General features: G+C 40.7%; 2 protein-coding genes across 2 annotated transcripts; both read left to right on the forward strand.

Moving 5' to 3' along the window:
* The first annotated feature begins 7,147 nt into the window (after positions 1-7,147).
* Positions 7,148-13,100, forward strand: LOC144957105 (uncharacterized). Its single transcript, XM_078888072.1, has one exon. It carries the CDS (start codon positions 9,108-9,110, stop codon positions 13,098-13,100), a length of 3,993 nt encoding a protein of 1,330 aa, XP_078744198.1. The 5' UTR covers positions 7,148-9,107.
* A 1,958-nt stretch (positions 13,101-15,058) lies between these two features.
* Positions 15,059-25,506, forward strand: LOC144956984 (uncharacterized). The gene is made up of 6 exons (XM_078887876.1): positions 15,059-15,447; positions 18,539-18,619; positions 19,410-19,482; positions 20,554-20,649; positions 21,849-21,944; positions 22,544-25,506. The coding sequence occupies exons 1-6, from the start codon at positions 15,421-15,423 to the stop codon at positions 24,787-24,789; spliced, it is 2,619 nt and encodes an 872-aa protein (XP_078744002.1). The 5' UTR covers positions 15,059-15,420; the 3' UTR covers positions 24,790-25,506.
* The last annotated feature ends 387 nt before the right edge of the window (positions 25,507-25,893 follow it).

The following is a 25,893-nucleotide window of genomic DNA, read 5'->3' on the forward strand; positions in this document are numbered from 1 at the left end:
TACTTCCCAACCCCGTCGCTGATGTTATTGTTGGCAATATAAAAGGTCTTAAAGACAACCCAACAGATGTAAAAGAATGGTCATTAACCCAAGAAACAGCTTGTCTAGCAGAAACAAGAAAGATGACTAAGACAACAGAGAAGCCAATGACTATTTCTCTAGAACCACAACAATTTGACAGGAACACGTTCATTGAAGAACAGAAAAAGGACCCGACTTTAACTTCATATTTCAATATCGCAAACAAAGGGACGAAATCAAAAGTTGAATACATCATTGAAAAAGATATTCTGTTCAGGTTACATAGGAAAAGAAACAAAATAGCTAAACAACTGGTCACGCCGAGTATTTACAGAAACAAAATCCTTGGAATAGCGCACGATTCAATAACTTCTGGACATCTTGGGAGCTCTTCCACATTGAAGAGAATATCCGAGAATTTCACATGGCCTGGAATTACTAAAGACGTCCGAGAATATGTGAAATCGTGTGACACATGCCAAAGAAGAGTCGCAAAAGGCAGAATACCGAGATTGCCATTAGAGACAACCCCAGTTATTGAAAAAGTTTTTCAAAAAGTTGCAATTGACATTATAGGCCCTTTAACAAAATCAGATAGAAACCATACACACATACTAACACTAGTCGATTACGCAACCAGGTGGCCAGAAGCGATAGCATTGAAATCAACTACATCGGATCACATCGCTGAAGCATTGATGACAATTTTTACTAGAATAGGCATACCAAATGAGATACTGTCGGACAATGGACCCCAATTTACATCACATATGATGCATGAAACCATGAAACTCATGGGAATCCAACACTCATTCACAACCCCCTACCACCCCCAAGCAAATGGTCTTTGTGAAAGATTTAATGGCACTCTAAAGAATATGTTAAGAAAAGTGTCAGCAGAAAAACCAGATGATTGGGACAGATACTTACCAGCAATCCTATTTGCATATAGAGAAATACCCCAAGAATCTACAGGCTACTCCCCATTTGAGTTGATGTATGGACGATCACCTCGCGGCCCGATCAATATAGTAGCCGACATTTGTAAAGGGAATGAGGAGGACAATAACGAAATTATGTTTGCTTACGAATATGTAAGAAACCTGAAAGACAGAATAGAGGACACGTGTAAGCTAGCACAGGAATCCGTCACTAAAAAAGCAGAGAAATACAAGGAATACTCCGATCGAAAAAGCAAGTCAAGAAAATTTGAGATTGGTGACAAAGTACTAATACTCTTACCCGATGACTCGAGTAAACTTTTAGCTACATGGAAAGGACCATTCAAGGTATTAGCAGTACGATCTGGTGTTAATTACGAGATTCAAATTAACAACACAACAAAGACATTCCATGCAAACATGCTAAAAAAATATTTCGATAGAGACAGATTATCACAACCAATATTTAACCATGTTGAAGCTGCAAATGTAGGATTAATCATCGAAACTCACAGCGATGATGTCGAACTACAACACACCCCACAACACGGTAACTCTAAAAATAGTACAATTAATGACGTCACAATCAATCCTCAACTAAACGAATGTCAGAAACGAGAAATCAGGTCATTATTAGAAAAGTACCAGTCAGTCTTTACAGACGCACCCGGACATACAACATTAGTGGAACACGACATAAAGTTAACCACATCTACCCCTATCAACGTGAAAAACTATCCTATTCCATTTCACGCACGAGAACAAGTTGAAAAGGAAGTTAAGGATATGCTAGATACAGGAATAGTTAGATATTCTTCAAGCCCATACTCATCACCAATAGTAGTAGTGAAAAAGAAAGACGGATCGATAAGGCTATGTATCGACTTTCGCAAATTAAATGAAGCAACAGTGTTTGATGCAGAACCAATACCAAATCAAGAGAATTTATTTGCTGCCTTATCTCAAGCAAAATACATGACAAAATGTGATCTTTCTAGAGGTTACTGGCAGATTCCACTGAAAGAATCATGTAAGAAATACACAGCATTTCAATCACCATTAGGATTGTTAGAATTTAACTATATGCCATTTGGATTATCGACAGCCGCATCGACATTCCAAAGAATGATGCGTATGTTATTAAAAGACATCCCGTCTACACTCTCATACTTCGACGACGCATGTATTTTCTCAAACTCATGGACTGATCACATGACAACCTTAGAATTAGTGCTTGAAGCATTAAAACGTAATTCTTTAACAACAAAACCGTCAAAAACAAGCGTTGCATTTTACGAAATTGATTTTCTCGGTCATACCGTTGGTCATGGGACACAGACACCCGAGACAGAAAAACAAACAAAAATCGCACAATTGCAACCACCTAAGACAAAAAAAGAAGTACGCAAAGTACTTGGGCTCCTAAATTTTTACAGGAAATACATTTACAACTTCGCGCACATCGCGACACCGCTAACAAATCTGACAAAGAATGGGTCACCGAACAAAATTGTTTGGACAGAAGCGTGTCAGAATAGCTTTAACCAATTAAAGGCATTACTCTGTTCAGAACCAATTCTTAAATTACCCGACATATCAAAAGAATTTGTTGTAAGAACTGACGCGTCTGATAAGGGCATCGCAGGTGTACTATTACAGGAACATGAGGGAACTCTAATGCCTTGCTTATATGCAAGCAGAAAATTATTGGACAGAGAATCACGATACTCTGTAATAGAGCGTGAAGGACTGGCCATCGTCTTTGCTTTAAAGACATTCAGCAGATATCTACTGCTAAAAGAGTTTGTGGTCGAAACGGACCATAAACCACTCACGTACATAAGAAATAACAAAATGAATAATAGTAGAGTACTAAGGTGGAGTCTATTTTTGCAAAATTACACTTTCAGTATCTCTCACATACCAGGCTGTGAAAATATTCACGCCGACCTACTTTCTCGATTAGTATAAACACGTGAGAAGGGTATAACTTAACCTCCCATGCATACTGTTAGTTACCTCGCAAACTATGCCAAATCAGAACGCACAAATTCGATAATTTTATTTGTAAACATGATGACCCAACTTAATGTAACATTGAGTATTGTTTGGATATATATACCATACCCATTCATGATTTGGGAAATCTTCTCTTTATCTATCATTGTTATGAATTTTCACTCATTTATGATTAATAATTGAAATGTCAATATTTCATTTACATTTTCATTCATTTCATTTAGTAAATTACCTTCATATCATCGACTTCAATCATGCTTCATTGCCATCACTATTGTTTATCACAATGATTTGTAATCACATTGCCATCATGTTGTTCATCACAATGATTTGTAATCACAATCTTTCATTGTTATTGTCACCCATTCATATACCTACGTTAATATAAACATTTCCATGTCTAGTTAATAAATAATTTAATTGTAGCACAAATCATAACAATGGATTAATGCTAGAGTATCATGATAGTAAATTTACTTCCGTTTGTAAAATCTATCTTTCCCATAATGGTTAAAGAGTATATTTTAAACGTGGGTGGGGGGTGTCACAGTAAAAGTTGTTCACAATTATCTTATTAAATTTTATTTTATTAAGAACTGAATTCATCTCACTCCAGTTATATTTCGGTAGGCTTAGATAAACTTTACCTTCTAATATTAGATCGTCTTTCCTTTTATAGCCTTCCCTCGAATTAATTTCTAATTAGTGAATACTTTTCGTTCTACATTCTGTCACGTAGCCACTTATTATAAAAGCTGATAGGTCTAACATTCGACACTCACTTTCTCTCCACAATCTATGCCGGACGGCCAGTCACTCTATTCCTATATATATATTGTAAGATTTTTATCTTTTGGGACTTTGTAGATATTATATCTACACCATTAAGACGCCGGAGCTTTTAACTTTGATTGTATAATCTTCAAGGATCAAACCCAAGCCCGCTGTACTACACTATAACCTCTTACCAATTGCCTGGAAGTGGAATTTTACGAGTCCAATCCTGTTATCAGAGGAATAGATCATCCAAGCCCATCAACTGCCTGGAAACGTAAACTTACGAACCTGAGATATTATCATAAGTTACGTAAAATATTCATATCTCTATTTGTAACTGCCACGATCACTGTATATCTCTTTTAATTAAATTTCATCATTATTTTTATTTCATTGTAAACAAATCGTTAATTGTTTTTCATTTATAGTAACTAGTAAATTCTGGGGCCTCATTCTACATAAATCTTTATGCATAGTCGAGTAGCTCTTTACTCACTTGAGACCATGACAACGGCCTGGCTGGGATTACCATACACACTCATTTACACATCAACCAACCAGGGCGGAGACGCGCCTCCGATTACGACGGTCCGATCGCTTTCTCTGGACCCACTGAGGAGTGTTTCAGACTCGGTAACGAAGCTGTGTACATCTGTCGACAGTACAGAGCGTTGAGGTACGTGCACGAGTCATCGCAATTCTACGCCATATTCAAGGCTACTCAGGACACCGGCGGCGTGTGGAATGTAGTCAGGCAACTCTTACCAGCGCCAGAGGAGGTTTACAACTGCCCTATTCCTCGAGTAGCTGAGTGCCTCGGACACGAGACATTCGGTACGCTGTACGTGGACACATCAAAGAAGCGAGCTCTGCTAGACGCCGAAGACATATCCCTACACCATGGCGATGTCCGTGTCGCTAAATCACAACAGAACGCAGGTCGGAGAGTCTAGCGGGACTAAAAAAACCACCCTCATCGACCACATGACGCCCGCGTTCTTATCTGGTGCGAGACAAACGTATCTGAAGGATCATCCACTAGGTGATCGAAGGTGCAATATGACAGATCAGGAGAGTGTGGAAGTCGACGATTGTATCATGTATGTCGGAGAGTACGGGAAGGCGCTGAGCAAACCCTGGTTTATGACCCAACGAATCTTCGAGAGAGATTGTCCTGTGCACACCAGATGGTGTTCTGCGCTGGAAGCCGAGAGCGCCGTAAAGTTCGTGGAACGTACCGTGTCCGATGCCATGAAATCGAAACACGTGGGTAAGAGAAAGCGGGATGTCGACCCTTTCGATGTCGCCAAAGACATTGAAATCGTGTTTCCCACCGTTCCGACGATGGATACGTTCCAAATGCTCAACAACCTGCATTCGTTTAAAGAGGATAATGTACAGTGGTCAGGTTCGGCTGAGATTTTCCTCAAGATGTGGTCGGAGTTAGATCCCAACATATTTCTCGTGTTCGTCGCGATCAAACACTTCATCGATAAGTTCCAGGATTTCGATGAAGCGGCGAACCTATTGGACGACATGGCCGATCTTGAACAGAGATATAGAGACGGTGTCGTGGGTGACGACGACAAAATGAGAGAGAGACTCGACGAAGCTCTGCGGCTCAGAGCTAATTCACAAAAGGATACTCTGTACGACATGTGGTACAAGAGAATTCAGGACGCCGTGCGAAGCTTAGGGAATATCAGACCGGCCATCAGCGACATGTTACAATACACGTTGTGTCTGGGTATCATACCATACAGGGATGTACCGGCGTGCGGTAAGAACGATGACCGACAGAAACAATGGCTGCAGTCTCGAAGGGAAGTCATTGACAGACATTCCGTTATTATCGTGCGCAACAACCGCACCAACTGCCTGAGTGGATGGGACTATGTGCACGACAGAGATGTAAAGATTCGAAAAATTGACGGTCATTTACCATTCGACACTAAAGTGAGACAGCTGCTAAAGGCGGAGTATACATACTCCGACATGATGCACGTTCAGAATTCTATCCTGTCCGCCCCGGGCCACATTGTGGTTGAAGAGAAAGATCTGACGGAGGATGAGGCGTCGGGTTATGCTGCGATCGGGGATAGAGCTGCTAAGGAAGCTAGGGATCGCGACGAAGAAGAAGCCTGGAAGAGACAGCTGGCTGACGCGGACGATCGTGTCAAGTATTACGAGACCATCAAAGACGGTGATAAGAACAGAATTGTCTTGTCCGGAGTCGTCAGACCTCCTCACTACCCGCATATGAAGTCTACAGCCTTGGGTAGGTTCGGGAAAGGCGGGTCGAAAAGCGCTGACGATGAGCTGATCGACAAATTGAAAGACGAACTGTCGAGTCATACCAAACACATCAATGATTTGCGGCGGGAGTTGCTGAAGGATATGGTTGTGGAAAATAAAGCCCTACACCGGGCCGGTAAGAAAGTTGACGAAGTCAATAGCGGTTGCGCTAACGCGCTGAGGAAGCTAGACAAGAGCATGACTGCTATAAACAATGAGATAGAGAAGCGGACTGAGCGCATGTTGGACGATGACGACGAAGCTGGCGGAATGGTAGGACTGGCGCCCCTAAAAGATCTACTGAAAATGACGGACGAAGGCGTGACCACCATGGGGTCGATGATAAATATCATGGAGAATCAAATGACTGAAATGGGTATAAACGTGAATAGTGAAACTGCGGAGGGTACGTTTCGCGATTACGAAAAGAGAGTGAACGTCGTGGTCAACTCGAGCGCTCAGGACACCTTGGACGTCACCAAGAACTTGTTCGACGGTATGGTGACGTTGTTAAACAAGATGGAAAAGCTCGTGTCAGTAACTACGTCGTCCCTCGGGGGTGCAGCCGGAAGTGCGGAAGAGAGAGCTGGCGTGGCGAACGCTGTTTTTACCGTCGATACTCACAATGACGATTCTAACGACATACCATTCATGTCCAGAGGCGACCAGTACCGGGATGTGTACGACGCCGGCGTTAATGATGAAATCTACGCCAACTATTTGGATTCCATGCGAAAATCCAAGGAAGCATTCACGAGTCTGAAGACTAATTACGCTCAGATCGTAAGGCAGTTCGAGAAGTTTCAGGAGGTCAATCTACAAAAGATAATGGACGCTGACGTCACGAAGGCGAAGCTCGTCGACACCAAGAGGTACATGCAAGCGTACAAGGATGCTCTGAAAACACAATTGAAAGTGAATCAAGAGCTGCTGGCAAAAATAGGACGCACGTTAGAGAAACTCGAGATGCAGGTGACGAAGCAAAACGTGGCGAAGATGAAGCGCGACGCAAAGGCCGACAGAAATTTAGAGAGCATCAGCGCGGACCTGCAACAAATTATGGCGACTCTCGACAGTAAGATGACGGGTGGGGAGTTCAAGAGTGTGTTCGATGAATCGTCCGCGCTCATGAAGATGTTACAGACGATGAGAGAATCCAAAGCTGACACGCTGCGGAACGTCATCGACACGTACGACAATGCCTTGAAGCAGATCGGCGACAATATTGATACTCAGCAACAACAACCAAAGACATTGACGGACGACGTCGTCTCGTCAGATCCTGACAGCAAGACGTCTCGTTTCCGAGACATGTTCAATCTCGCCAAGCTGGCGAACGAGCATACCACCGCACAGAACACGGATTTGTACAAGACTTACGGACACGCTTTAGAGACGTGGTACGAAACTGTCGATCGGGTGAATAAGCTTCGAGAGAGTGCGATCTCCGAGCACACTCAGAGGGAGTTGGAGAGGAAGAAGAGAGCCGATGAAGAGAGAGTGAAACGAGAGAACTTGATACAGATGCATAGACACATCCAAGATATGCGGCGATACGCGGAGATCAATATGATGGAGTCTGAAGCCAAGAGGAGGCGTTTGTGTAACGGAACGCATGAGGCCGAGAGAATAGTGAGGCGCGACACGATAGTCAAGCCTCAGCTTCTTGTCGTTCGAGGACATTTCAGGAAGGCGAGGATACAAGAACCCATATCTGATAAGCATATGGAGAATATGCGTGACGCGCTGAGACATAGATGGAAATATTTTATGGACGGAGTCATCCCGTCTAGTTCATCTCTCGACAATCACGGTGTCAAGACTTGGAACACGAACTTCGATGCTGTCATGGAGTCCGTCATACTCCCATTCTTTCAATTCAGGTACAACGCCACGCCCGTTATCGATCGTGTTTACGTACAAAGGAGAGGCCCCCGTGTCATCTTCTCGTCCTACTGCGATGGGCTGATGAGAGAGTTAATATTAAACTCGGACAAAGGGGAATACAAACACCTGATGTATTTATTTGTTAACGTGGACGATCAAGACGCACAACAGCTGGTCGCCCTATCGCACAACGTAGAAGACAAATGAGATGGACGATAGTGACTATGACATCGCCGACGTCTCGGCTGGAGGGGCTGGAGGTAGCGATGAGAAGGCAGAGGAATACGTGGATGCTCCGGATGTACCTCTCGCTGGAGAAGAGACAGAACAAGACATCGCTGCGAACGTCGTCGCGGCCGCGACATCTGGGTCGAAGAGAACTAGAACCAATATCTTACCGAAGCTGAAAGATGGTGTGAAGAAGGCGACGCCACGATTGTATCAGAGGTCAAGAGTCGTCAGAAATGCGCGGAGTAAGTATCCGACGGAGATCTTGAACGGTATAAATTGGGAGAAGATAGGCGTCAAGGCTGTTATGGAAGGTAATTCGCCAGTTCAAAAGCTAGTGACGCAGTATTTGGAGCTCGTCCACACGTATCTCGGCTATTATCCGAGCACTCTGACGTTCGAGGCGTTGGAAGCGAGAATACAAGCGTCAACTAAAGCTCCCGATGAGTCCGATTCTGAGCATTTCCAGAGAATAACATCGGCGTTACAGATCATCAGTCTCATCAAGAGTTCCAATATATCAAACCTAAAAGACATAATCGAGCTAGTCCTCCGACAAGTGAGCGAGACACAGCAACACGAGAGATACGAAGAGGCGTTGAGAATTAAAGACCTCAGGAACAATTCAGAGATAGCGAAAATCGACGCGGAGACGTTGGCTCTGAGACAAAAGTTGGACATCGAAGCGACTGAGGACACGGTGACCGGATACTTGCATAGACATCTGGATAGTACAGTCACCAGGCAGAAGATCGCCGGAGCCATCAACGAGTATGGAGCCGTGCCGTTTCAGCACCTGACGGATCTCGATGATGAACCGTGTCAATATTTTGTAGCCAGAACCAATTTGTTACGTTAACTATTAATTCGAAAATAAAATTTACAATTTGATCAATCATTGTCGTTGTTCGTCTTCGTTATTTCTGTTACTGATTTGGTATGGATGAAGACGCCAATGATGAGGGTGGTCGCCGGAAGCGAACGGGTCGGGATTCCGACTTACTTTCCCTCAGAATGAATGCTGAGTTTGTGTCCGACAGCGCAAACGTCGCTCCTAAACGATCGAAGCCATCGTCCAGCACTGCCGTTGTCGACAAGGACGACGCACAGGTACCGACCGCTGTAATACAATCTCTCGCGACTACTGCGACGAATACAGCTGCGTCCGCAGACGATCAGAAACCCCCGAGAACGACAACAACAACAACTGCGAACGATCAGAAACTCCCGAGGCAGCTAGTGAACCTGAATTCTGTTCTGTCGGACGTCGCAGAGACGACAACATCGACCACGAACGAAACAAAACAGCGGAAGCGTAGGGTTACTACGCAATCCAGTCCATCGACCGACAATGAACAGCAAGAACCTAAAAAAAGTAAAGAGAGACGACGCAACCCGGCGTCGTCCGAAGAGCCGAAAGATTCCGAAGATCTGTCAAAAGGTGATGAGAAGTACAAAACCAAAAGCGAAATTGACAACGAGGATTACAAGGACGAAAAGCTACTCTCTGAGGGTAAAGTGGCGATGCGACGGGTAAAAAACTTCGACGCACTTCTCAAGGGTATCATAGAATCCTCGAAATTGTATACGCTAGAGACGACAGAGGATGTACAGAAAGATGAGTTTTTGTTCAGGTATGACGACGGAGACATCCGACCATACAAAACATCGATTTGGAGTGACACCTTCGACATGGATGTGTTGCTCTTCAAAGCGGACAAAACCCACAAACGACAGATCGCTAATCCTGGACCTATAGCATTGCACGTGACGTATACGTTTGACAGAAAGAAAGCGAACGCTAAGTTTGTCGTATCGCCGGAAAGTGTGCATGTTGTGAGCACTCGCGACATTGGTTCGGGTGGAGAGGTTGTGGTGTACAAACGTGGGATAACAGCCTTTCTCAATGAAGGCAAGTGGTCTGTCAGAACGTATAAAGAGATATCCGGCACAAAGCAATTTGTGGGAGCTGCGGATGACGACGACGAATTCATCGGCTATCCGGTTCAGACTGGAAATGATGGTTGTGCGTGTAAGGATGATTGTAAATTGGTGTACACAAAGACGGACCCGGACAGCGTTTTGTCGACCGATTGTCCTTGTTACAAAGATTATGATCATATATGTAACGACAAATGTACCTGTGATCCCAAGACGTGTGGCAATAGGGCTCTTGACGAAAGCGCTTATCCGAAAACTAGAGCGAATGAATCGATTATAGACAAACACGGATTGTTCGCCGAAGAAGACATCGCCGAGGGATCTTGGGTTATCGAATACGCCGGAGAGTATATATCCGCCGAGGAGGCGGATCACAGGGACATGTTCTATTCACTTGCAAAGATCAACTATACAAGTACAGACGATTATGGTAACGTCGTCGACGCGACAAGAAAGGGTAATAACGCTCGACTCGCCAATCACTCCTGTCATCCAAATACCGTGAATGTGTCTGTCGTTGACGACTACAACAATCCGAGACAGGTGTTGAAGGCTATTAAGGATATCAAATCTGGCGAAGAAATTACGTGGTGTTACAACGAAGTCGTCGATAAAAAAAGCGATTTAGTTAGGTGTAACGAAGAGTCGTGTCGTGGGTCGGTCGTGTACATGAATCGACTAAGAACGAAAGAGGAAAAGATTGAGATGGAAAGGACGAGGAAACGACTGATCAGAGAGAGAGCCGCTCGGATAATGGATAGACAGATGCAAAAATCTAAGAATGAAGTACGAATTAAAAGCGACAACGTTTACAAAGACGGACCTGTCGGCGAGGATGGGTTGAGAAACCTGAAATATACTCTTCCATCCGCGCGAGAACTAAACGAAACCAAAGACGACGGTGCGAATATCGTTGGTCATATGCAAATGTACAAAGGAAGTCTTGCGGCGATGTCTGCGGGGAGCCGAGAGCTCACGAAGTTGTTATCCAAAGATCTGAAGAGCACCAAATCACAAACAAAAAAGCCGAGTGGTACTGGGTTCAGCACCTCAACAGCTGTCGCTCAGCCTATCGCGACGCGTCGTGCTGCGCCGCGCCCATCCAAATCTAACCCAACCGGAGTGCCTGTTCGTCGTCTAATTCCATCATCACAGACAACAACCAAGCCATCGGATGGAATCGTGACGTCGACTGCGATCATAACAACGGCGACTGATACGACAAATCCGACAACACCTGTTATAACAACCGTCACACCGAGTGGTACTGTGTTCAGCACCTCAACAGCTGTCGCTCAGCCTATCGCGACGCGTCGTGCTGCGCCGCGCCCATCCAAATCTAACCCAACCGGAGTGCCTGTCCGTCGTCTAATTCCATCATCACAGACAACGACCAAGCCATCGACCAAGCCATCGGATGGAATCGTGACGTCGATTGCGATCATAACAACGGCCACTGATACGACAAATCCGACAACACCTGTTATAACAACCGTCACACCATCCTCGAAGATGACCGTGGCGCCATCAACCATCGCACAATCCGCAGCGACGTCGACGGTGACTTCCTCACCAACAACAAAATCAACAACATCGCCGGTACCACCAACAACAACGACAACATCATCGGTAACAGCATCGTCGGTACCTCCCGCACCAACATCAACTACAACAACAGCATCGTCGGTACCTCCCGCACCAACAACAAAAACAACTTCATCGGTAACAACGCCAACAGCGGCGACGACGACAACGACAAGGACAGCAACGGCTATAATCAAACCGGCAGCGTCAGATAGTGCGCAGGAATTACCATCAGTCGCGCCGACAATGAATAACACCCCGACGTTATTGGAACAGACAAACGCGGTCGATCTAGGTTACGTAGACCTCAACACGTCATTAGAGGAGGCTGATAGGTTCGACTTGGACAACATAATGTCTCTCACACCTGAGCGATTGAGAGCGAGTAGTGTCCCGCCACCGCGCCCGCACAACCCCGTACTGTCGACAAGAGACAAAAATGACGCTCTTATACAACGACCCGTGTCTACTTTTCCTATGGATGACAAAACAACTGCGGCGATTGCGATGTCGATCATTCCAGAGCTCGATATGGACGAATACGCAGATCTTGGCGCCACAAGTTTGAACGCGATAAATACCCCACCAACGAATCTTTCGCCAATCAGAGTGGATGAAACAATCGAACAACCCTTGATAAAACCACTGCCGATCAAACGGGTTATCCCTGCGGCTCAGTTAACTCTCGACGACGCCCCTTCACTGTCGATGGATGAAGCAATTAGTCTCGTATTGGATTTAGCGGATGAGTATATTCCAAGCGAGAGTCGTCGTATGGATGTTCAGACGCCAGGACTTGGTATGTACGCGTTAGATGAGTCCGAAATGAACGCTGAGAGCATCCTCGACCTCCCGAGTGGTGATCTGATGAGTATACTACCAACATCGCTCAGCGGACAGCATTCTCAACCGCCAAGAGGGGAGGATTCAATGCGTCATCAGCAACTAATACAAATGCAAATGCAACTGCAGCAACTGCAACAACAGCAGCAACTGCAACAAGAGCAGCAACTGCAACAGCAGCAGCAACGAACACTAATTAACCAACAGCGGAACGCATTGGGACGTCAACAAGAATATAATGAAAAAGACGTGAACCAAAAGCTGGAGGAAATACAATCGCAACAGAAAAGAGCTGAGCAAAGGGAATTGTGGCAGCGACAAGAGTATCAGATGCGACAGCAACAACAACAACCAGAGCTGGATCAGCAGCGACAGCAAGAGCAGCAGCGACAGCAAGAGCAGCAGCGACAGCAAGAGCAGCAGCGACAGCAAGAGCAGCAATTTGTTTCAGAGATAGAGGCAATAATTACTGAGATTTTACGTCTCAAAATTCGAAAAAAGGCCGAAATCGCCAAAGGAAGACATTTTGAGAAAAAAACAGTGTTTCCGCTACAAAAAATTTAAATGATGAGATAAAGCTATGAAACTTCACATACAAATGATTTGAGGGATGGGGAATCCAAATTTTATGTCCTTTTCACAATAAGAATGACAAAACCAGAGTTATGAAAAGAAATCAAGATTTAAACTCTCGAAAATCAACAGAAATATATGTCAAAAAGGGGGGAAAAGTCAAAAATTTATACCACGATCTAACACAATAATGGAAGTTAATGCTGCACCTACTGGTGGTGCACAGTCGATCAAATAAAATAAATAAATAAAAACATTAGACAAAAAAGTCAGTACACAAAAGCATACAATATCCAATGCAACCCATGAACATGAAAAATTTATACCTATCCATACGTACATATTCTGAGACAATCAGCCTAAAATTCAACGCCCTGCCCTAACACATTTTAGTATATATATATATATATATATATATATATATATATATATATATATATATATATATATATTATATATATATATATATATATATATATATATATATATATATATATATATATATATAATAAGGCAACGGTATAAGGACATGCTTTAATGCATATAAATGCAGACACCGGGCAAACCTATCTTAGCGCTCTTGTTACTCATCATGTTGAGAGCAAGCAAGATGGCTTTCTATTATTTCCACATTTTTAACACGCCTGAGTGTACTTAAACACTTTAATATGTTTTATTTTACACGGAAGTTCGTATTCACACAGGGAGTCCAATATAATATCTCATAACAGATTATACATACGCGGACTCTGGAAGCTGATCATATCCACATAGCCTATAAATTATAAAGATTAATTTAAACACGGACTATAATATTGCTCTTATGGTCTAATAGCCCAACATCAGTATGAGTATAAGGGTTATCATTGGCTCTCCACTATACACATTTTAAATGCATTTATAAAATGTTTAAATAGAAATAGATATTACATTGGACTCCCTGTATGAATATGAACTTCCAGGTAAAAAAAAACATATTAAAGTGTTTAAGTACACTCAGACGTGTTAAAAATGTTGAAATAATAGAGAAAGCCGTCTTGCTTGACGCTAAACATGGTGAGTAAATAAAACATATGTAATAATCAGAAAAGCTACATGATAGGTACATAATTATGAGAAACAACAATGGTTTAAACAAAGCATGTCACTGATCAAATGTAAAGTGATGGAAATAGATACATAATTTCATTAATCAATATAATGTAAATGTTGCTACTCGAAGCGATCAATAATGTGAAATTGAATGTAAGCTTCAATTTAATTATAAAAACAGATAGAAGAATGGATGTTTCGTGTTTCCCCTTTACCAACAAACGTATTCAACTTAACGCCACTACCACATCATTTATAGTGTTTGGTTCATCCTGTTTGTAGACAAAGGAGAAACCTGAAACGTCCATTTTTTGTAATTAAACTGAAGCTTGAATTTAAGCTCATAGTGTTATCTAATCAACATCAGAATCTGAAACCCTTCTTCGTTTGACAGCAGTTGACCAAAAAGATGCTTCTGCTTCATCATCAGTAATCATCCTTAACAAAGAATCATAAAGAGTGCTAATGGTCCCCGTTACCTTTAAATTCTTTTCACCCAAAAATACCTTTCTATATCTTGTTTGATTTCTTAACACTTTCAGCTGTGCCAATATTCAGAAGTCTATCTAACTGATCTTTAGTTTTACATATCCCACCATCTGAAATTACAGCATCTAATATATCAGATTTCTGTTGCCTATCTTTTATTACAGTGTACTCCCCCGATAACGACATGGCTCGGGACCAGAGGTGCATGTCGTTATCGGGAACATGTCGTTATTCGGAAAATTTCAAGATGGCGGAAAAAGGGGTGTGGTTAGACCCTTAGAATGTACATTAATGTACCAACCATAGTGGGTGATCAGTGATCGGACTTTCCAAACATGTAAAATACACGACGTGTGTGTGTGTGTGTGTGTGTGTGTGTGTTCTTGTATGGCATTACTTATGGGGACCAATACCTGGTTACACACCAACGTTCTGAGGACCCCTTGTCATTGTGGGGCCTTACACTCGGGTCCCCATAATGGTATTGGTTTAAAACCATCATTTTGACGCCCTGAACCATTTCACCAAATTTCATCGAAGTCCCCATAATGACGTTTTACTTGAAACGTGTGTGTGGATTTTACACAATTTACGGTGTGTGAAAATATTGAATTGCGTTGGTGTGCGTCTTGTACCGCTCTTCTGAAAAAGAGTTTGAAACGGTAGACGCCAACCGGAAGTTTTTGTCTGCAATGGCTGCGCTCGGCTGACACTGTACTGACAGGCGAAGATGTGGACTTTTCAACGTAAAAAAGGGGTAAGAAATATTTTTTTCCCACTTTTAATTAGTTATTGATATGGATAAAAAGCAAGTCTAGTTTTAATTGTTCGGGATCGGATCTCTTAAAATTATTTTTTGGATTCTTACTCTTACCAATCTAACTAAACAAATCACTAAATTACGACTTCATCAGCCTAGAGTTAGAGCTCTGCGCTATGGCTATACTATCGGCATCGGCGATTGTTAAGATTTCCGCGTTAAATTCTTAGCAATGAGGGCTGCCTTCTCTTATTATTATTTTTAGAGTTTAAATTCAGGTAATAGTAATATCGCAGTGTTGCGGTTCCCAGTCAATTCACGATGTTCTTGGGTCGATATTTCTCTCCCCACATCAGTGCAGTGAGCAGTGCTACCGGACTTTGAACTTGACAAAAAAAAATAATTCAAAATTAATCAAGACCAAGACATACGTCATTGGAAAGGTATTGCAACACAAGAACAGTGATACCACTTAAATTCCATGCTGTAGAAATAAAGTTAGTACAAAAACAAAATCTGGTACCTATCTTAAATTTCTCGAAATTCGATTTACATTAACATCAATATCAGTTTCAGTATCACTAAAAAAATCGTGTGCATTCTCCACTTTTATCTATTTCCGTCACATTGTAATGAAATATAGGAAAGAATGAATGGCGTCAGGGGTCTGCATGCTTGCTGCAGGGATGGTCTGATTTCTGATGCCGGATGAAATTGGGACATGACATTTATGATACATCATCGAATAAGATTTTTAAGTTTAGTGTCATGATGTTAATAATTAATAAAAAGGGACAAGCTTTATAATTGACCTCAGTTATCAATTGAAATATTCCTGTTTCATCCTCAATGCTATTATTCAATCACTTACAATTTATACAAAACATACACCAATGGACTACTGATTGCAAACTAAATACAATGACACAAACACATGCAGCTAGGCGTAGAAACTTGACAGGCCAATCAGCGCTGATCGCAATATTTGATCGTTGCTGATTGGCTGCTTAATTTCTGTGTGACGTCATGGGATGCCATGGAATCCCCACCGACAGAGGCAATGCTAATTCACAGACATATTATGGGGTACCCCTTCACCCGGCGCCTCTCACTCGTGGCACATGAAGGCAGTTGAGTGAGATGTGTAGTGTAATGACCTTAGCGAAACCTATGTGTGCTATGGTAATGACTAATGACGTGTGTAATGACATGTAATGGTTTCCTGCCATATAGGACAAATTGGCGATTTTAATGCCAAGTTTCACAATTCTGATATGTAAAAAAAAATCTTCACGCACAATTAATTTGGTCGGATTTAATATCACTCTTGTGTTGCAATTTTCGCAATTTCATTGTCAAATGATGAAAACTTGGTGATTTGAGGGGGGGGGGGATGCGGGGGTTGACAGCGATTTTAGAGAAGATCCATTTCGCGATGCGAAGGCGTGCCCAGGTAGCATCGCAAATGCTTCTTTTTATAGCTGCTGTTTGCGCCATTTTCACATAAAGAGTAGCAGTTGTGATACGACTAAGCCGTTAAATAGCACATGAGTTGCATCGCAACTATAATTTTTATACAGCTGCCATTTTTGGAATTTTCACTAAAAAGGCAGTAGTTGTGATGCTTAGTTGCGACAGTCATATCGTTCTTGCGGCTGTTTTCAACGCTGATTTTTTCACACCATTTCACTAAAAAGCAGGAGTGAATCGCACCGCAACAATTACTTGCACACAGCTGCCATTTTTTGAATTTTCAATAAAAGCGCAGCAGTTATGATACTTAGTCGCGAGTGAGTCACATCGTTCCTGCAGTTGTTTTCAAAGCTGCTTTTTTCACACCATTTCCCAATAAAGCAGGAGTTGCTTTACAATTACGCCATCGGATCGCAACAATCTCTCCTTTTATAGCTGCTATTTTTACTATTTTCATATACAGCAAAAAAAAAGCGTGTCGGGAGAATGACTATAGTCAGATGCGGTTATGTGAAATTAAAGCCGTAAAAGGAAGCCGTTGTCAAAAAAAATCACAACTGCTGCGCTTTTATTGAAAATTCCAAAAATGGCAGCTGTATAAAAAGTAATAGTTGTGTTGCGACTCACTCCTGCTTCTTTATGAAATGGTGTGAAAAAGCAGTTTTGAAAACAGCCGCAAGAACGATACGATTCAGTCGCAACTAAGCGTCACAACTGCTGCCTTTTAATGAAAATTCCAAAAATGGCAGCTGTATAAAATAATAGTTGCGGTGCGACTCAGGTGAAGAAGTATACACAAACTCCTAGTATAAAACGAAAAGCAAGAGGCGACAAACAAAAAAAATACGGGAACTTTGGGTTTCAATAATCCAACTTGGCATCCATATCTATCAGGCCCCGTTTTGAAAATAAAACGAAAAAAGTCATGCACACACACACACAAACTACACACGATGCCGAATGAAATCCCCAGTCTGAAAGGACACGCTCGAAATCTTGGACACGCTGGTCGCGAACTTGACATTTCCAGCAGCCAAGGAAATCCCCCATGACGTCAGACTTGTGATCGGCGCTGACTGGCCTGTCAAGTTTCTAAGCCTAGCTGCATGTGACACAAACATCGTGAGAATCCATATTTATAAATAAGAAAGAAAGAAGAAGCTATCAAAAAATAAAAAATAAGGTCACAGCCACAGGCCCTATTTCAGGTGCCCATTTTTGAGTCATGCAGGTATCAAAGTACCTTCTAAAACATGCCTTTACTTGTTGCAAACCCTAATATCAAAAGAAAAAAAAATTAACAATTCCTATGCAGTCTGCAGTAGGCTGGGTAGCCTACACTAAGACTAAGACACTGACAGTTCTTGGCTACGTAGACTTTGAATCATTTATGATTCATCTGCTGATCTATGTGTTTTTAATTTCTTCTGGTTACTTAGTTGGTTTACTTATTTGTAATTGCCACTGTTGTAATTGACGAGGGATGAGTTTTTAAAATGCAAGCCTCCAAATTGGAGTATAATAAATGTTTTTTACATGGCTAAAGTCAACCACTCACTACATTTTTTTTTCTTTGATAAAAGTTTATGTATTTGTATTGTTTCTTTTTTTTCAGAAACCGTTGAAAACTGCAAATGAAGTTTTTTCTTTACTTTCCGATTCTGGGATGATAAAGAAAGCAAAAGACAAGACTGAGGTAACTACATTGTTAATGATATGAAGGTTACATAGTTTTCTAGTCATTGATTAATTAATAATTATCTATTCAAAGACCTGCTTTGTTTGATTCATGGAATATGTATTATGACCGAAGCCTTTTCTAATTGGCTGAGATGACTCGGCTAGGTTTATGCTTTAGTTTAAAACAAGATCCTTTTTTGCTCTGAGTTGTCGTCTTAAGTATGCTCATAGTTTAATGCTATTATCTGTCATCTGCATATTTTGCGGCCGCAAATTCCGGGCCCTTCCGCAAATTTCACAAAATTGGCAAAGTTTGGCAAATTTTCCGATTTTTGACATTTTTTTCTTCTGAAAAAACGTTTTCTTGTGATTTCTTTTTCACTTTTAGCTGGAATTAATGATATTATTTGTCAGGATATAACGGGCAATAGATTTCATTTGAAACACCATTTTATCTAAAAGTAAAGTTGGAAAAAATTGGAAACCATTTAATTTTCATACATTTTTTCAAGGATTATGGGGAGTTTAGGGGTTAAATATCATATCACGTCTAACTCTGCCCCGCAATTTTTTGACAAATTTTGGCACTTTTGGCACATTTTGACGTTATTTTTGGCAAATTTTAGGCTCCTATTTAGCAAAAAATGCAGATGATAGTATTATGTTTGTGTAACAATGTACCTTTTTTTTTTGGTTGACTGTCAGTCTGGGTAGAGCCATTTGAGAGATGCCAGATTGGAATGCACATATATATAGCTGCATAAGTCTACTTCTAATCCTCTATTCTAATATATTTTCTGTTCCAGAATCAGAGATGTGCGAACTTAAGGCCTCCTCGTCGTGGTGGACAAATTCCTGAAGAAATAGGCAGTAATTGCAGTAAGTTTGATTTTATCATTTTCATTTTGCTTTTCTAACCACTCAAACCAAAAGGAATATTATTACCTCTTGAATGCTTGTCAACTTTTACATGGCATTCAAATGCTCAATTGAGGGTCCCTTGAGATCAGTTGATAGAGTTGTGGCCTATCACACAGATATCCCGGGTTTGATTCCAGGTTCAGGCAAAAAAGACATTAGAATTTTTTCCAATCCCCCTACCTATCCAGCAGAAAGTGGGTAGCTGGATATCATTAGACCTATTGGAAATGGGTGTAAAGTACTTTTCAAAAGACCAGTGTCCTATCCAAAGCGTAACAAGAAATTGCTACTAGTCAGCTCCGAGCTACAGGGTTAGGCTCTGGTCTTATTGGCATGAAGTCCTTTAAGGAGTTACGTATTTGAATGCCTGTTTACTCACATTAAAGATAAGAAAAAGAAAGTGTAAGTCATTACAGGCCTAATAGTAGCTCATTTTGGTTTCTAATAATGTGTATTACTATTACATTTCATATAGTCTATCACTAACAACTTTCCATCGGTTCTTAATTAACTTTGGACAATCCAGCTGGGTTGTCATAGAGTGAGCCAAAAATATCTTATTTTCCCCTCATTAATGAGAAAGTTCACTGCCAGGCCAAACAACCAGCAGTGCTCTGCAACAAAGATGAAAAATTATTGTTGATAATCTTATCATAGAAATCATATCCTTTCTTTTAGATACTGCATTTTGAAATGAAATAATCTTTTTATCTCTCTCTTTTTCTCTTTCTCTCTCTCTTCCTCTGCCTCTCACAATATTGAGTTTAGAATGATGGCATTGCTCTTTCATTTAGTCTGTAACATAAATGAAGATGGTGGGGGTCAGTTATAGAAAAGAGTTTTGATTATTGTACTTTCATCTCCTTGATTTAATTCTCTAACCAAGTTAGTTTTCAAAGACATAACCAGACTATATGGTTAGAGAATTACATCTACAATATATCTGATGTTTGCTTCTCTGGAGTAAAGAGAAACTTCATTTCAATTTTGCACACATGTTTTGATATATACTTTTCATGGTCATTTCAGAAAAGGACAGTGAAGACGAATATGTCCCCGAAGGCCCAAGAGAGAGTGCTTCTAGCTGCAAAACAGACAGCGATCCAGAGGATACTGATGACAAAGGTAAATAACCTGTGATGAGGTGTTTTTAGTGAAATAGAAAAGATACAAATACAATGCCGAATTAATTCTGTCTTCAGAAGAAATATGCGATACATCATGTTCCGTTTTAAAAATGTTGCTGTTTGGGGAATAGTGAATGACGCATTGGACAATTAACTAAAATATCACAAATTTGAGTATCAATTTGTTTACAGTGGAAGTCGCATTCAACGAGGTCTTTGGGACAGGGCCCCTGACCTCGTTGAATGCGACCTCTTGTTGAATGCGACTTTGTCCTAAACAAGGAATATAAATAATGAATCAGTATGAAAAAGTTAGATTTATGATTTAGCTTCCTTGACGAGCACATTACGGCACCGGGATTCTTCTGGGGTTGTTTCTTTTCATTTTAAAATTTTATTTATTTACATATTTAAAAAAAAAAATTTTGCATTTCAATGCATGTATTTTATTAATAAGATTAGCCCTTGTCCTTTATTCATACAAAACTGAGACCATCACAATTAACACTAAGTCTGTGTGATGAAATCTTAGCTGCGCATGACCTAACCATGGCACTACACGTCACATGTCTGCTGCCAGCATCTCCTCATTCATCGAAGTAAATACACCTACCCATCCTCTCCTCGCCTCACAATTTCTACCAACCCACTCCATAGAGGGACTACATGTTGTCTATGACCGACTCACCTCTTGCCTTACACATAGGAATACCTACCAGATAAAATTCTACACGACACACGGCTGAGTAGCATCGTACTACTGTAAACCACGCACTACACATTGGACAACATGAGACGTTCGTTTTGTGGAGGCAAGCAAACAGTGACGTTCAAATGAAAGTTGTGCCACTCTGTGGGTAGCATTGCTCTGGCCTGAAGCCAATGGTCTGGCCTAAATGACCTCGTTGAATGCGACTTTAGGAGCTAGGATGCTCGTTGGATGCGTTTTTATTTACTAAGAAAATATAGGGCCGGGAATCGGGGATTTCTGAATCCCTCGTTGAATCCGACTTCTCGTTGAATGCGACCTCGTTGAATCCGGTGCCCACTGTATTGAGTTAGAAGAATCTTGTACATTATGTTAGATAATTGATATCTTTTTTGTGTTAAAAATGTCTTAAAAACCTGAAAATTAAACCCAACAAACTGTTTTGAAGATACAAGCAAGCATCATTCCCTCTTACAATCTTATTTCAGAAATGGACAGTGAAGACGAATATGTCCCTGAAAGCTCAGGAGAGAGTTCTTCTAGCTGCAAAACAGACAGCGATCCTGAGGATGCTGATGACAAAGGTAAATAAGAACCTGTGATGCTTTAGATTTAAAATCCAAATACAATAAGCAGGAATATACTCTAATTTACCCATAATAGTACGTACTTTGATCCCTTGAAACCTGTTTGTAACTCATTTTATACTGTGACAACACTGGTGCAATCCCACATGTCACACAGATGTATGGCCTTGAGCATTAGTTGTATTGCATGGTTATTACCAAATTGTTTTATGAAGAGAAGAATGATTTTTTTTTAATGCCTTGAGATAGTCTACTATTCTATCCAAATGAGTCAGTTGTAACCAGTCATGTTAACCTACAAAATTGAGACAGCACTTTTTTTTGGTGAAATATTTCACCCCGAGAAGGGGAAATGATTTTTTGGTTTTCCGTGAACCATATGTCGTTGTAAGAGCAGCGGCAGTGTGTGCAAATAACCTCTCCCAAGGTTCAATTGCAGTGCCAAAAGTGGGACTCGAACCCAGATCTCCCATATCACAGTGCAATGGCTTATCCGCTCGGCTATTGCGACACACTTGGGGTCTACATGGTATGCATAAGTCCTTTGAATTGCACAACAGCAAGTGAAGTCATGTTTTTTATTTTTGCATTTTCAGACCCCAATGAACACCAAAGAAGTCCTACAACTGCAAGTCTAGTTTGTGTTGCAGAGAGTGAGGTAGAAAGTGGTAGCGAGTCTGTCATCATCCCTCTCCCACAGCTCGATGATCAGGAGGCTGACCTTCCACAGAAAGCAGATGACATGACTGTGCAGAAAATGGTGCCAGGAGGATCGGGGGGTAAAAGAAAATGGGACAAACGAAATTCTTGTTTGTATTGTGGTAGACTTTATGCTAAAATGGCTAGGCATTTAGAAAGTGTACATAGTGGGGAAATTGAAGTGGCAAAAGCTTTAGCCCATAAAGTAGGTACCAAGGACAGAAAGAGGGAATTGCAGTTATTGCTTCATCGTGGGGATTTTAAACACAACAAAACAGTGATAGATGCAAAAAAAGGTTTTTTGATTCCGGCTAGAAGGCAACCAATAACTGACAACTTAGAGGCTTTTACAACCTGTGAAAAATGTTTTGGACTTTTTCTAAGGAAGGATTTATGGCGTCACAAGAAAAAATGTGCTGCCTTCAATAATGAAACCAAAAGCTCAAAGAAAAATACAAATTTTCTTTTACTTTCAAGTAAACAGGAAGACGATAATAGTGATTTTGAAGAAAAGATTTTAAACACAATGAGTTCCGATAGGATCTCCCTCCTTTGTCGCCATGACAGTGTCATTTTGCAGTATGGGAAAAATCTTTTTTCTAAATTTTTAGACCAGCCACATCAATACCAGTACATAAAACAAAAAATGAGAGAAATTGGCCGTTTTTTGAATGAAATGAAAAACGAATGTGAAATTGAAAATATTACACAGTGCATTGACCCCCTGTTATTTTCAACTGTTGTCAAAGTTGTCAAAGTTTTAGCAAAGTACAATTGCATCACTGGAATTTATGAAATACCTTCACTTGCTTTAAAGTTAGGCCATTCCTTAAAAGCCTGTGCAGACATTTTGAAATCAGAGGCTTTGCAATCAGGAGATACTCTATTAGAGAAACAGGCTGAAGCATTTACCAAACTTTATTCTTCTGACTGGTCACATCAAATATCATCGAGAGCTCTGCACACTCTTCACAAAAGAAGATTTAACACAGCAAGAAGACTACCTTTAGCAAAAGATGTGCAGCTTTTATATTGTTTCATTAAATCCAAGTTAACAGATGCAATAACACAATTGCGTGAACACCCAAACCCAAATACGTGGAGAAATTTAGCTGAGATTGCTCTAGCACAGGTGGTTCTTTTTAACAGACGAAGAGGCGGTGAGATGCAGAGAATGAAAATTGAAAACTATCAGAATGGATTGGCTTCAGGAAAATCTCTACAAGGGGAAATCCTGCAGAGTTTGAGTAAGTTTGAAAGAAACTTAGCCAAACAACTCGAAAGGGTAGAAATTAGAGGAAAGCGAGGGAGACGAGTGCCAGTTCTTCTACCCAAATCTCACAAGGATAGTATTGACTTGCTCCTCGATTTCAGACAATCCAGTGGGCTTGCTAACAATAACCCATATGTTTTTGGTGCTATCGGTGAAGGTGAAAATGTACTTAGAACTTCAGATGTTCTCAGGAAATTTGCCACTGCATGTGGAGCAGATCAGCCAGACTTATTGACATCTACAGCACTTAGAAAACATATTGGAACAATATGTCAGCTGCTTGATTTGAAGGAGAATGAACTGGAAGCATTGGCTGCCTTCATGGGGCATGACAAGTCTGTTCATAAAGAATACTATCGTCTTCCAGAGGACACGATGCAACTTGCTAAAGTTAGTAAGATTCTCTTGCAACTGGAGAAAGGAAAAATTGACAAGTGTAAGGGAAAGAATCTAGACGAGCTGGAATTTGCTGAAGACGAAGCAATTGATGGAGAGGAATTAAGTGCTGATGAGGATGACCTTGACGACTGCGTTCAAGGCGGTGACACAGGATGTAGCAGCATGACCCCTGATAGTACGACGATAATGCCATACACTGAAAACTGTCAGGAGGCTGATACTGTTAGAGAATCTCATAAATCAAAGAAAATCACAAACAGAGTAGTGAATAAAGAAAGGAAAGGGTGGTCTGAGGAAGAAAGAAAAGCTGTTGAAAAGGAATTAGGGAATTTTTTCTTTTTAGAAAGATTGCCTGGCAAAGCAAACATTGAAAATGCTATGAGAAATTCTCCAATCTTAGCAAACAGACCCTGGAGACAAATCAAATATTACATAAAAAATGTTCAAACTAGAAAAAAGAAATTTGTATAGAAATTTGTTCCCTATGTTATTGTATGTACGGTAGTACATAAACTAAGCATTATCTTGTTGTCGCCTTGATGTACAGACATTTGTTGTTAATTCAATTAATTGGTACCTTATGCAATTTGTGATCAGTACTTTTTCCTCCGACCTCCTCTCTCTCTCGTTCTCTTTTCTTTCTCGCTCTCTCTCTCTTTATAAAAATTTCAATACTATGTTGTTTTTGACATCAACTTAAAATCAATATGAAAACATGAACTATTTTTTTTTCAATAATGATACTGATAATAATATGTCCAATTACAGGACAATTTGTTGTTGATGATAATAATGTTATCTCTGACCATTATATTGTGGAAAATGTCAAAACCAGATGAACACAAAAGTATTCAAAATTACTTTTTATTTTGTCTCGTTATACTCGTATCAATGAACTGAAAGTGATTTTAGCCAAATAGTCCTTAAACCAAAACAATTTGCAGAATAGTTATCAAAATCATTTCTGTTAATTAGACCAACATTCCTATTTTGACATTTGTTAACTTGTATAAAGTGATGTTTTGTGATTCTATCTTTTTCCACGTCATTATCTTTGCTTATTAGACGAGTTAAGATCTAGGCTTAATCAAACTATTGAGAAGTCACATTTTCATTCCCCGTTCTGGCATACCATTTTATTCAATAAAACATTAGATGCATTGACTTGCTAAAATGGAGTCAATTTTACCAATTGTTTAATAATGATTAATGTGTTTGTAAAAATACGCCCTGGTGCGCTAGCAAATTACCTATCTGTTCCTTTGGTTTTCAGGGTCTCACCTCAGATGTTTTTGCTTGCGCTCTTGAACACACAATTCAAACCACTGTTAGTTTATTAAGTTTTGTTTTTTCCGCCACATATATCATCATTATGTATAAAAATTGTTTATGCTTCTTTATCGTCAAGAATGGACTATTTCTTGTTGTATTTTCGTTATATGGGTTCGAGCATCTCAAACGGTAGAGCACTGTCTATTCATTAGGACCCGAATAGAAAAGCCGGTCTTGCTTGACGCTAAACATGGTGAGGATAAATAAAACATATGTCAATAATCCAGAAAGCACATGATAAAC

This window comes from Berghia stephanieae, chromosome 11, assembly GCF_034508935.2.
Source record: "Berghia stephanieae isolate SIO BIC M18660-M18661 chromosome 11, UCSD_Bste_1.3, whole genome shotgun sequence".
NCBI classification, from domain to species: domain Eukaryota; kingdom Metazoa; phylum Mollusca; class Gastropoda; order Nudibranchia; family Aeolidiidae; genus Berghia; species Berghia stephanieae.

What these genes read in the sequence shown, in the direction of transcription:
- LOC144957105 (XM_078888072.1), top strand. Translation starts at nt 9,108, where the DNA reads ATGGATGAAGACGCCAATGATGAGGGTGGTCGCCGGAAGCGAACGGGT.
- LOC144956984 (XM_078887876.1), top strand. Translation starts at nt 15,421, where the DNA reads ATGTGGACTTTTCAACGTAAAAAAGGG. An exon ending in CTTTTCAACGTAAAAAAGGG is followed by an intron (nt 15,448 to 18,538) that starts GTAAGAAATATT and finishes CTTTTTTTTCAG; the next exon opens with AAACCGTTGAAAACTGCAAA. An exon ending in AGAGGATACTGATGACAAAG is followed by an intron (nt 20,650 to 21,848) that starts GTAAATAACCTG and finishes ATCTTATTTCAG; the next exon opens with AAATGGACAGTGAAGACGAA.